Genomic DNA, 12371 nt, shown 5'->3' with positions numbered 1-12371 from the left:
TACAATTTATTTGCGAGAAGTACTTAACATCATAAACTTCAAACAAATTGCTTATACATACTGTAAGAATGAACTTTTCATTTGTTCCACAGTTACTCATATCGTATTATATACAGGTGCAATGGCTAAACCAAAAATTATGAATAAAATCACAACATGCTGGAAAAACCAGCAAGTCTACAGCATCTGTGGAGGGAGATTTTGAGTCTATATGACTCTTCTTCAGATGAATTATTCTGCACGGAGAGAATTTTCCTCTCTTCACTCAAACATTTTCTAGCTTTTCCAAGAGATTTGTCGCAGCCTTCTGCACATGCTCATTTCCTTCTTGTTGATGCTTGAATAATGGAATCTTTGGGCCCAATTTTACCATCAAATTGCATGCGTTTAAATGGACTTAATGGGCTGCATGCCCAACCTTACCGACATTCGCCCATCCAGAATCGGTGCGAAACAGCATGCTCCACAAAAGTCCGATTCAGGCATTCCAGTTAAAGAGGAGGTAAGTGCTGAGCATCTGATGGTTCTCTGCTTGAGATCGGTGGGGGTGGGGGGGATTGGAGGTGGGCCTGACTGCTCTCTGCTTGAGATCGGTCGGGCGGGATAGGGAAGTTGGGTCTAACGGCTCTCTGCCTGATCATTGAGGGAAAGGGGGGGGTCCGCTGCCACTCTGCGTGAGATCAGTGAGGGGGAAGGGGGGGTCTGCTGTCACTCTGCAGGAGATCAGTGAAGGAGAAGGGGGTAAGGCCCGTGATCGGTCTGGGTGGCGGTGGGGGGATAAGGGGGTCAGTAATGTTGGGGGTGGTGGGGCAATGTCTGTGGGGGCCAGTGGGAAAAATTATTCGGTCCGGGAGCGATGTGGCAGGGAGCCACATTCTATCATTTTTTTTCTGCACATGTGCAATTGGAGGCGCCGATCGGAGCTGCAGGATTTCAGGTGCCTTAAGCACCGCGCACAGGCTTCTGCGGTGCGATTTGGAATCGCTGATATTTTTGCAGACAGAGTGCGTATGGGTGCCTGAGAACGGTCTAAAAGTCGGAATCTGAAACACTCCCAGTTTCAAGTCCGCCCAGCACTTAGAATCAAAATGGTAAAATAGGGCCTTTGTTTCCACTTCTTTAATAATTTTATCCAAATATTCGTTTACTCTCTGATTTTTCAACTCTTTTCCAAGTTTATTAATTTTCTCATTCAGTTCACCAACTGCTCTGGTGAGTTCAGTTATCTTTGTTTCAAAGTCAACTGTGAAACCCATATACAAGCTTAGCAACTTCACATAGTCATTCTGTTCTTTTCGGAATTCTTCCTCCATGCTTACTAATTGCACTTTTAAACTCTTTCAGTCCACTCTTAGATCCTCAATGTGTTTCTTCAAATTTCCTTATCTGCTGTTGAAGTCTGGATGTGCACTTCCATACCACACATCTCCTTTTGATTGTTTTCCAGATTGCATCAGAATTCAAGTATTGCTCTATTCGCGATGAAGTAATAGTTCATCGGCTTTTAATTCTCCACTGAACCAACTGTTCTGACTCATCAGCAATTCCTTTTCCTGTTCAAGGTGTTTTGCACAATAAGTGCGTGATTGCTTCATGTGATAATTTCAAGCAATTATTTGTCACGACAATTTTATGGCAGATAGGTAATCAAAAAGAGAATTCTTGCATTTTGGATAGTCAGTAATTTAAAATTATTATTTGGGTGTCAGCATGATTCAACTGGCAGTAATGTAATGTAAGTGTAAACTGAAGGTCTATAACCCAAGAACATAATTTAGGTTAGCACTGTTGTAATATTGAGGGAATTCTACATGATTGAAAGTGCTATCCAGTGAGTAAGATGCTAGACTAAGACTACATCAATCTGTTCAGGATCTTATGGTGTCATGGAGCATGGTGTTCTCAGTGTTCTATTCAATATTTCTCCCTCTACCAATAGTATCAAGAATATGAATTATATTTGTATTTGTGAGAAGTTGCTGTGAACAAATGCCTGCTACAATTGGCTGTATAGTAACAATTGCTGCTCTCTCCTGTATTTAAAACACTTTGAAATTATGACATGTAAGATAAGCTGCTGTGCAAACCTCCCTTTTTAACAATATTGCATGCTGGAATTTGTACCCATGATCTTATACACAGCTCCCAAACTGAGCCGTTGCCTAGGGCAGGTGCCATGCTGAGGCTTGGGCGCATGTGAGTGAGATAGAGAATCTTAGCACATTGGTGAAGGTCTTGGAAGATATCCATCACCTTCTCGACTTCACAAAGCAGAAAATCTCAAGCAAGGTAGAGAAAAAAACTTGAGGGATTTCTCATTTCGCAGACACACAACAGATATTTTTTATCTTGCTGTCCAGCGAGAGAAGACTAGAAAGTGCAGCGAAGGTGGAGTTACTCCTAGTGCTGGAGTATCTACAGCACTAGTAAAATAAAGCATGCAGTTAAAATCACACTGCTTTAGAATTATGTTGATACTTTTTTTGTGCAAAACCATATTTTAGAGTAGAAACAAAGTAATCAATCAGAACTCAATATCATTCGAAGTAAGGGATTCATGCTTCTAATGTAACTTTGCAAGGCACTTTGGAAAACTATTCCAACATTTTTCAAATTATTATTAATTTAGCCTATTCTATATTGTGGAATTATAATGATGATCACAGTAAGTATGTTATTGTAAAGTGGGCAGCCTCTCTTAAATGATAAACAATTGTAAACTGATGACCACTCAAAGAAAGCATTATTGCATTATTTTAAAACCTGACTTATTTTATCACTGAATATTTCACTTGACCAGGGTATACCTGCAATTCATTTTGGGGCAAATAATAGATGAGAATTCAAGGAGAAATGCGAATGTAGTCATATCAACAATAATCTGTTTTAAAAGAACAAATTGTACTACTGATATTAAGGGAGCAAAAATTAGAACATTGATGCCAATGTCTTCTTGTAAGCTTATCTCAGTTTATTGTTTAAGTTCAGAGACATTGAAAGGTACTGATAACTACAATAGCCTACACAGATATCTTTTATTTATTCATATGGATGACACTGGTAAAGATGCATTTATTGGCCATCCCTAGTTGCACTGAGAAGGTTGCATTGATCCTTTTCCTTGAACTATTGCAGTCTTTGTGGTGATAGAGTTCACCCTGGGAGTTTAGGATTTTGACCCAAAGGCGATGAACGACAGTATCTATCCAATTCTGGATGGTGCATGACCTCAAAGGAATCTTGACGTTCCAGTGATGTTGTTCCTCTTCTCAATCATAGGGTTTTCAGGGAAGGCAGGTGCTGTAGAGCCACTGCACTGCATCCTGTAGATCATACACACTAAGCCAGTGTGCACTTAGTGAAAGGGGTGGATAATGGGTCTAGTATCAGGGGCACCAGTTGAGTGAGTGGATCTGTCTTAGGCAGTCAGCTTTGAGTTGAATGTGTGCGTGTGGGAGAGAGAGAAATGAGTGCGTGCATGTGGGAGAGAGAGAAATGAGTGCGTGCATGTGGGAGAGAGAAAGATGAGTATATGCATGTGGGAGGGAGAGATGAGTACGTGCGGGAGAGAGTTAAGTGCCTGCGTGTGGGAGAGAGTTGTGTGTGTGCATGTGGGAGACAGAGGGAGATAAGTGTGTGCGTGTGGGAGAGAGAGTTGAGTGTGTGCGTGTGGGAGAGAGAGTTGAGTGTGTGCGTGTGGGAGAGAGAGTTGAGTGTGTGCGTGTGGGAGAGAGAGTTGAGTGTGTGCATGTGGGAAAGAGAGATGAGTACGTGTGGGAGAAAGAGTTAAGTGCGTGCGTGTGGGAGAGAGTTGTGCGTGTGGGAGACAGAGGGAGATAAGTGTGTGTGTGTGGGAGAGAGAGCTGAGTGTGTGTGCATGTAAGAGAGAGAGTTGTGTGTGTGCGTGTGGGTTAGAGAGAGTTGAGTGCGTGCGTGTGGGAGAGAGAGTTGAGTGCATGCGTGTGGGAGAGAGAGAGTTGAGTGCGTGCGTGTGGGAGAGAGGGAGATAAGTGTGTGCGTGTGGGAGAGAGGGAGATAAGTGTGTGCGTGTGGGAAAGAGAGTTGAATGTGCGCGTGTGGGAGAGAGAGAGTTGACTGTGCGTGTGTGTGTGGTGTGTGGAGTGTGTGTGTGTGGAGTGTGTGCGTGTGGGAGAAAGAGAAAGATGAATGTGCGCTTGTGGCAGAGAGAGAGATGAGTGTGTGCGTGTGGGAGGGGGGAGATGAGTGTCTGTGTGGGAGAGAGAGAGATGTGTTTGCCTGTGAATCCAGCATTCCAGCAGCACTCTTCCCATTTGAACCATTGAACCAAAGGAGTAGCAACACTCCTTCCATTAAAATGGAGGAAAAGGTGAGACCCAAGTCCGTTTTGTAACAAACAAACTTTTATAGTAAACGTATGCTTATAAGAAACAGAAAGTACTTCCATAGTTAGGTTTTTGTATGTTTGTACCTTTTTATCCTTTTTTTGTAGTTTAGTTCTGATGCACTATCAATCAAGCAAAGACTAGTTTGTATGCTAGAACAAATAGGCTTTTATTCGCAAAAGACTTGGAGCACACCCATGCCGATGAACTGGTCCAGGGACTGAGGCAGGGGGGTGGGGAGCAGTCATCTTTATACCTGAACCAGGGGGGTAGGAGTCTCAGGCAGGGCCGGCAGAAGCATGTCCAGGCATGTCACACACACACACACACACGCAATAAGCTACAGTGGTTTACCACATTCACCCCCTGCTTTTAAAAAAGAGTCCGGCGGGGGTGAGGTGGGTGGAACGATATTTACAGAATTACAAATTTAGTCTCTCTGGGGGCTTGATCAGCCGCTGCGACCACTGTAGTGCTGGTTGTGGTGTCGGTTCCGGTGGCTGCGGTGTTGGTTCAGCTCCAGGCCGTAGTTGCTCGAGTCGTCTGTAGTCCCTTCCGATTGTCGGGTGCGTGGTGGCGACTCCTGGGGCTCAGGCGTGCTGTATTTGGGGGTTGGGGGTGTGGGGTTGTGGGTCGTCGTTGTTCCTGGGGCACCTGCGGGTGCCAGGTCTCGAATAGAGACCGTGTCCTCCCGCCTGTCTGGGTACGCCACATAGGCGTATTGGGGGTTGGCGTGGAGGAGCTGGACCCTATCGACCAGGGGGTCCGACTTATGGTCCTCACGTGCTTCCGGAGCAGGACAGGGCCTGGGGACGTCAGCCACGACGGTAGCGAGATCCCCGAGGAGGACTTTCTGGGGAAAACAAACATTCTTTCGTGAGAGGTAGCATTGGTAGCTGTGCAAAGGAGTAATCTAAGAACTGCTGATTGCAAACGGAGAGCGGGGGGAAAGGCCCATTATACTCCATGGTGACGCTCTTAAGGTGACACAGGAAATCTAGCCCCAGGAGTACGGCAGCGCAGAGTTGTGGCAGCACGAGGAGCCTGAAATTTTTGTACACTGTGCCCCGTACAGTCAGGGTGGCCACGCAGTACCCGAGGACATCCACCGAGTGGGACTTTGAAGCCATGGAGATCATTTGCTTCACTGGCAGTACTGAAAGAGTGTAGCGACTCACTGTGTTAGGGTGAATAAAGCTCTCCGTACTCCCACAGTCAAATAAACAGTTTGTAGTGCGACCGTTTACCTCGATGTCCATCATGGACCTGGCGAGTTGGTGAGGCCTGGATTGGTCCAGCGTAATCGAAGCCACCATTGGATTTTGCGACGCGGCTGATGGTGTCCAAGATGGCTGCCCGCGCGGCCAACATGCGGCTGAAGGTGTCCAAGATGGCGGCCCGCACGGCTCACACGCGGCTGAAGGCATCCAAGATGGTGGCATGCATGGCTCACACGCGGCTACTGGCGTCCAAGATGGCAGCCCCCGCGGGTCACACACGGCGCTACTGGGCTTGGAGGTCGATTTCGCCCTGCATACCTTCTCGTAATGGCCCTTCTTTCCGCACCCGGAGCCGATCGCATCCTTCACTGGGCAGCGTTGTCGGGGGTGCTTCCCCAGGCCACAGAAGTAGCACTTTGGGCCTCCGGAGACTGCCGCAGCGGTCGGGTCATTGGTGGGACGTGGCGTGGCGTAGGCCTGCGGCCCTCCCGAGTACAGAGGTGGCGGCGACCACGATGTCCACGATGCGCCCCCGTGGTCGGGGGTGTAAGCCTCGAGATTACGGAAGGCCACCTCTAACGACTTGGCAAGCGCCACAGTCTTTTGTAGGTCCAGCCCACCCTGTCCCAGCAGTCATTGTCGGATATAGTTTGACCTGACACCCGTGACATAGGCAGCTCTGATTAAGTCCTCAGTGTTTTGGGTGGCTGTTACGGCTTTGCAGTTGCAGGCCCTGCCAAGTGCTCGCAACGCACGCAGGAATTGATCGCCCGATTCTCCCGACTGTTGTCTGCGAGTAGCCAGAAGATGTCTGGCATAGATTTCATTAGACTGTTTGTTGTACTGGCCTTTTAAAAGTTCAATCGCGTCCTTGTAAGTTTCAGCTTCTCTAATCATCGAGAATACTTGATCGCTTACCTGGGCGTGGAGCACGTGTAGCTTGTCGGTTTCAGTCCGGATGACGGAGGAGGAGGCGGTAAGGAAAGTTTCGAAACATCGCAGCCAGTGATCAAAGCTGTTAGAGGCTCCTATAGCTTGAGGATCCAATTCTAGTCTATCTGGTTTTAGTATCTGCTCCGTCCCAAAACTTTTGCGAATAAAATTGATGCACTATCAATCAAGCAAAGACTAGTTTGTATGCTTGAACAAATAGGCTTTTATTCGCAAAAGACTTGGAGCACACCCATGCCGATGAACTGGTCCACGGACTGAGGCAGGGGGGTGGGGAGCAGTCACCTTTATACCTGGACCAGGGGGGGAGGAGTCTCAGGCAGGGCCGGCAGGGGCATGGTCCAGGCATGTCTCACACACACACACAGGCAATAAGCTACAGTGGTTTACCACAAGTCCTTCAGCACAATAATATTTTTTCTTCGCTGTTCCTTCAGTACTCTTGGGAGTTCAAAAGAGTTCTGCAGCTGGAGAAGTTTGGTATCCCTGCTCTAGAATCAGTATTAAACAATTCCACTTCTAATCTTATGATGAAGGGTCATTGATGAAGTTGGGATTATTGAGTCTAAGATGGTGCCCTGATGAACTCTACAGTGATGTCCTGTCATCTTCCTTTGTGTCAGGCTGCGACTGGAGAAAAGTGGATATGTAGAGATCAGATTGGATGGAGTAGAATAGATAGGTAGCTGTGTAGAATGTACAGTGTCATTTCATTTTTGTGTGAAATATTGGAGTAGATTGGAAGACCCCATTATATACTACATTAAGAATGACCTCTCGAAGGACCTAGATTGTTGAACCTTTTCTATTTAATTCTTTTTCATGCTTTTGTATGCAACATTTATATTTTGTCCTTTCAGTTGATGAGGCTTAACCAGTGTGCAGAAAAGCCATGCTGTTTAATTGCCCATAAATAGCAAATATAATTCAAGGATGCTCGGAATTTCTTTTCCAATGATTTAATGATATTACAGTATGAAGTCAACTAGCTCAGAAACTAGTTAGATTTTTATTGAATTTGGTTGTTCCCCAAGTCGCTACTAGTCAACCTACTAGAAATGGCCTGCACAAACTCCGTCAGTCACTTGATGTGAACAGAGACTTAAATAACACTGATTGTCTTTTAACTTAGTTTCAAAGTGTCAGTAGAAGAAAATTAAAGGTATTCCCAATTGTGAAAATGAGCACATGCCCAATTACTTGTATCATTTTTGCAACTGTGTATGTTCATCACTCACCAGTCTGAAATCCTCATAACTCCCGAACTTTCCATCCCATTTTACACCCACTTGCCACCACGCCCTTGTTTCCACCAACTAGCACTAATCTTTTGCAGATTTTAGGTTTTTAAAAGTTGTTTTTTAATTTATTTGTGGGATGTGGGTGTCACTGGCAAAGGCAGCATTTATAGCACATTCCTAATTACCCTTGAGAAGGTGGTGGTGAGCTACCTTCTTAAACTTCTGAAGTACACCCACAGTGTTGTGATGAAGAGAGTTTCAGGATTATGACCCAGTGACAGTGAAAGAACAGTGATAAATTTCCAAGACTTGGAGGAGAGTTTCCAGCTGGTGTTATTCCCATGTATCTGCTGACATTGTCCTTCTAAGACACTACCCTGAGGAACCCCTGCCATGATGTCCTGGAACTAAGATGATTGATCGCTAATCACCACAACCTTCTTCCTTTGTGCTAGGTATCCAACCAGGATTTCCCCTGATTCCCATTGATTCCCATTTTTCTAGGGCTCTGTGATGCCACAATTGGTCACGTTGTGCTTTTATGTTAAAGGTAGTCAGTCTGACCTCACCTCTGGAATTTAGCTCTTTTGTCCATGTTTGAACTAAAGTCACGATGGAGTGACCCTGGCAGGACACAGACTGAACGTCAATGCACAGGTTCTTGCAAGTGCCACTTGATAGCACTGTTGGTGATCCCTTCCATCACTTTATTAATGATCAAGAGAAGACTGATGGGGCAGTGGCAGGGACCAGGCATCATGGCCACACCAGGAGAATCGGAGGCCATTGAAGCTCTTGGGTGGTAGGGGGCATGGCAGGTTAGTGCCCACCTGGTACCCTAGCAGTGCCAGGTTGGGCACCATAAGTGTGTCAGGACAGTGCCATAGGGATGCCCGCCTAAGTGGGGATGGGGCCCGAGTGGGGGTGAGGCTATGACAGGGGGCTTATGCAGGGGGCGCTCTGCAAGTGGGATTGTTCGGGGGGTTGGGGGGATGGCGGACGATTGTGCAGGGGGGAATTGTGCAGTTGGAGCTATGCAAGGGGGGTGTCATGCAAGGGTGGGTGGGTTGTGACGGGCAGGGGCATGTCAGGGGTCCACCAGGGGATTGATCGGGAGGGTCTTGATGCCCCGATGCTGGAGACCCGTGTTGGTGTGGGAGGTAACAATGTCGCTGATGATGCTCACAGGTCAATTTTTGCTTAACGATTTTAACATTTTCAAACAGAGCACTTTTTAAAACAATTGTAAACGTTTAAATATTTTTAACTTCTCTACAACAGTTTTTATAAGTTTGCTGGGCTCTTGGGCATTAATAACACCCAGCTCCTCTCCAACCCTCCCTGGCACCCCTAGCTCTTGCCCGCTTCCCCTCTTCCCCCAGCTATCCCCGCTCTTCAATGTTGCTGATATCAGAAACTGGTATTTCCCCTCCATCAATTTCTGTTTACAACATTAGTGAGACTGAGGAACAGGAGGTCTGGGGGAGTAAGGGAGCCAGGGAAGCTCCGACTGCCAAGAGAACCATGAAAAACATTTTTATTGAGTTACAATCAGTAATTGTCTGTTTATTTTGTGGATGGGGTCATAAATGTTTGAAGGACTGACTCCTTGGTTTACATCTCTGATTACCCTAAATGTTATGATGTGGAGATGCCGGCGTTAGACTGGGGTAAACACAGTAAGAGTTTTAACAACACCAGGTTAAAGTCTAACAGGTTTATTTGGTAGCAAATGCCATTAGCTTTCGGAGCGCTGCTCCTTCGTCAGATGGAGTGGATATCTACTCCATCTGATGAAGGAGCAGCGCTCCGAAAGCTAATGGCATTTGCTACCAAATATAAAACTCTTACTGTGTTTACCCTAAATGTTTGCATGGAAAATCTACAAATTGAGGACAAATAGGCAAATTTTTGAGTAAAAGGTCCCTACCACTTGAATAACCTCTGGAACCCATTCAGGCATAGCACAACCTTCGGACTTCAGCGTAAATGATCTCACTGGAAGTTGGGATGCTGTTGGGTCCCTCAATCACAGTGATGAATTTCTCAGCATTCACTGCTGTTGCGAAAGAAAAATCTGGGCCATAGATATTTTACACACAGTGAACACAAACCCAAATATCACATTTATTCCACCCAGGTACTCCTTTCGGTTGTGCTAACAAGGTGTTAGATGGTGTGGTCCCGAATGAACATGGTACATGGCTGTATGGACGGAATGGCTGGTGTGATGGACAGGATGTGGCACCATGGAGGAAAGATGTCACTGAGCAGGTAAACTTCACCGTATCACTTCATTTGAAAGTTATAAAGATAAAGGGGGAGAAAAAAAATCATTAGACGAGAAAAAAATTGTTAACAACTCAAATCCCATGTACCTTTCTGGATTTAAATCGGAAATATAAAATACTGGTCCACTTAAATAATGTTACCCCCAATGATCTATTGAAAAAGTGGAGGCTGCCCGGCAGTCCAGTGTACCCTGCATGTTTATGTCATAGGGCATGTCCTGTTTTTCAGTTGACAAGGGAGCTTCATATTGGCAGTTTTGGCAATTTACATAAGACATTGCAATGAAAAATGTACTTCTTTTAAACACAGAATGAAACTTAACACTTATTTGTCTTCATTTAGCAAGGAACAAATACAGGCTCATACTAATAAGCTTGGTCCACTCCTCCGTCACACCCAACACCTCAGCATGGCATCTTCCCAAGCAGTCGTAGAAGGTGCAACACTTATCCCTCTACCTGCTTCCTGCTCGGCATCTCAGGGTGCTTCACGTGCACCTCCTTTAATCTGGTCTAATGCAGTCACTCCTCCCAATGCAGTCTACTCTACATCGGAGAGACCAAATGCAAACTGGGTGACTGCTTTGCAGAACACCTTTGGTCCATCCTCAAGCAGGACCCAGACCTTCCTGTCACTTGCCATTTCAACACACCACCCTGTTCTCCTGTCCACATGTCCGTCCTTGGCCTGTTGTAGTGTTCCAATGAAGCCCAACACAAACTGGAGGAACAGCATCTTATCTTCCGAATGGGCAATTTACAGCCTTTTAGACTGAACATTGAGTTCAACAACTTCAGAGCATGAACTCTCTCCTCCACCGCCACTCCATTTCCATTTATTTTATTTTATTTCATTTCTTTTTATCTCATTTCTTTTTATCTCATTATTCTATATTTATTTATATTCTTTTTATATATTTTAATATTCTAATTTCTTCCATAGTTTCATTTGTCCACTTCTAAATCTTGTTTCTCACCACCCCTCTTCCGCCCGCTTCACTAGGGCCATCTGCCACATGCCTTAGGTTGTCCTTTGACACTCTGCACCTATGTTCTGTCAGTTACACATTCCAATATCTGAATGGATGTTATTAGCACCATTCTCAACCATTATCACCACCATTTAGATCCCCTTTGTCCTTTTGTCCATGACATCTTGATCAGTTACACAACTTCACCCCCCCACACCCTTACTATATAAATCCTGTCCTATTTCTTTCTTTGTCTTTAGCTCTGACAAAGGGTCATTCAGACGAGAAACGTTGGTTCTATTCTCTCTCCACAGATGCTGTTAGACTTGCTGAGATTTTCCAGCATTTTCCATTTTTGTTTCAGATTCCTGCTTTTATATTATTATGGTAAAGAAACAAGATGGGTACCTTGATACATTTCACAATCACAGCCAGTTTAATGCAGCTGCAGCACCAGCAGATATTTCTGCTGCCAGAGGAGTTTTCAAAGAGTAGCCAATAATATCACTGAGAACCTATCGAGAACATTTGAAGCAAATAGACAAGGTTGAAAATTGCATTGGGTTTTGTCAGAGTGAAACCTCCAGGTACAGGTATACTTCTCTTGTACTTCTGGACTAAATCAAACCAGGAGGAAAATCCAGGCTTGGGTCTTCTTGTCAAATTTACAGTGAAATTTGCTTTCCTAAACAGAAGGTAGTATTTTAAAGGTGGATTGCAATTAAAAAGTCATTTTTCTCAATGACGAAAGGAAGGGCTGAAGTTTTACCTACTTGACGCACTGGGAACCAAGAAATTGGGATTCCATCATAAACACAGAGTTTTAAGTCCACAGTTGGTGAAGGACACAGAATCAGCTGATTTTGAAGGTAGAGAGGGGTCGATAATGCAAAGGGGAGGGATTATTGAAGGGATTGTTGGTAAGTGGGTTGATGGGGTGCTCAGAGGTCTTGGAGAGCATTTCGGTGGGCTGGTAGTGGGGCGGATAGAGGTATTGAGAGAGGTCAGGAGTGTGGATGGAGGGTATCAAAGGCCTCAGAGCTACACCCAAGGCCTGGTGGGAAGGTCAGGTGCCTGGAATTGTGGGGCTCATGGTGCGGGGGATTGGGACCATGTAGTGGGAGGCATTCGAGGTTTGGTGGTGGGGTGCGGTTTGGCAGTCTCATGGTGGGGGAGCTGGTCAGAGACATTGGAGGAGAATTCATGGGAGGAGTGTCTGACCATGGAAGGTACCCAGACAGACAACTGGTTCGAAGAGGTAGACATAAAGGCACTCGTGACCTGTGTCTTCTCATCTCTTGCTGACCACAGCTTCATTTTCATATTTAAAATT

At 45.5% G+C, this 12371-nt stretch overlaps 1 protein-coding gene across 2 annotated transcripts in view; it reads left to right on the top strand.

Annotated features, from left to right (window-relative positions):
• Positions 1–12371, top strand: part of LOC144509317 (uncharacterized) — a 201626-nt gene that overhangs the window by 165268 nt on the left and 23987 nt on the right. The window contains exon 11 of one of the 2 annotated variants that reach the window (XM_078237978.1): positions 9917–10050. The exons of the other annotated variant lie outside the window; for it this stretch is intronic. Within the exon in view, the coding sequence (XP_078094104.1) occupies positions 9917–10050 (134 nt within the window). The remainder of the gene's footprint in view (positions 1–9916; positions 10051–12371) is intronic. 2 annotated transcript variants of the gene reach the window in all.

The sequence above is a fragment of the Mustelus asterias genome, chromosome 2 (genome assembly GCF_964213995.1).
Source record: "Mustelus asterias chromosome 2, sMusAst1.hap1.1, whole genome shotgun sequence".
NCBI lineage: Eukaryota > Metazoa > Chordata > Chondrichthyes > Carcharhiniformes > Triakidae > Mustelus > Mustelus asterias.
This window is presented reverse-complemented; position numbering and strand designations above follow the sequence as displayed.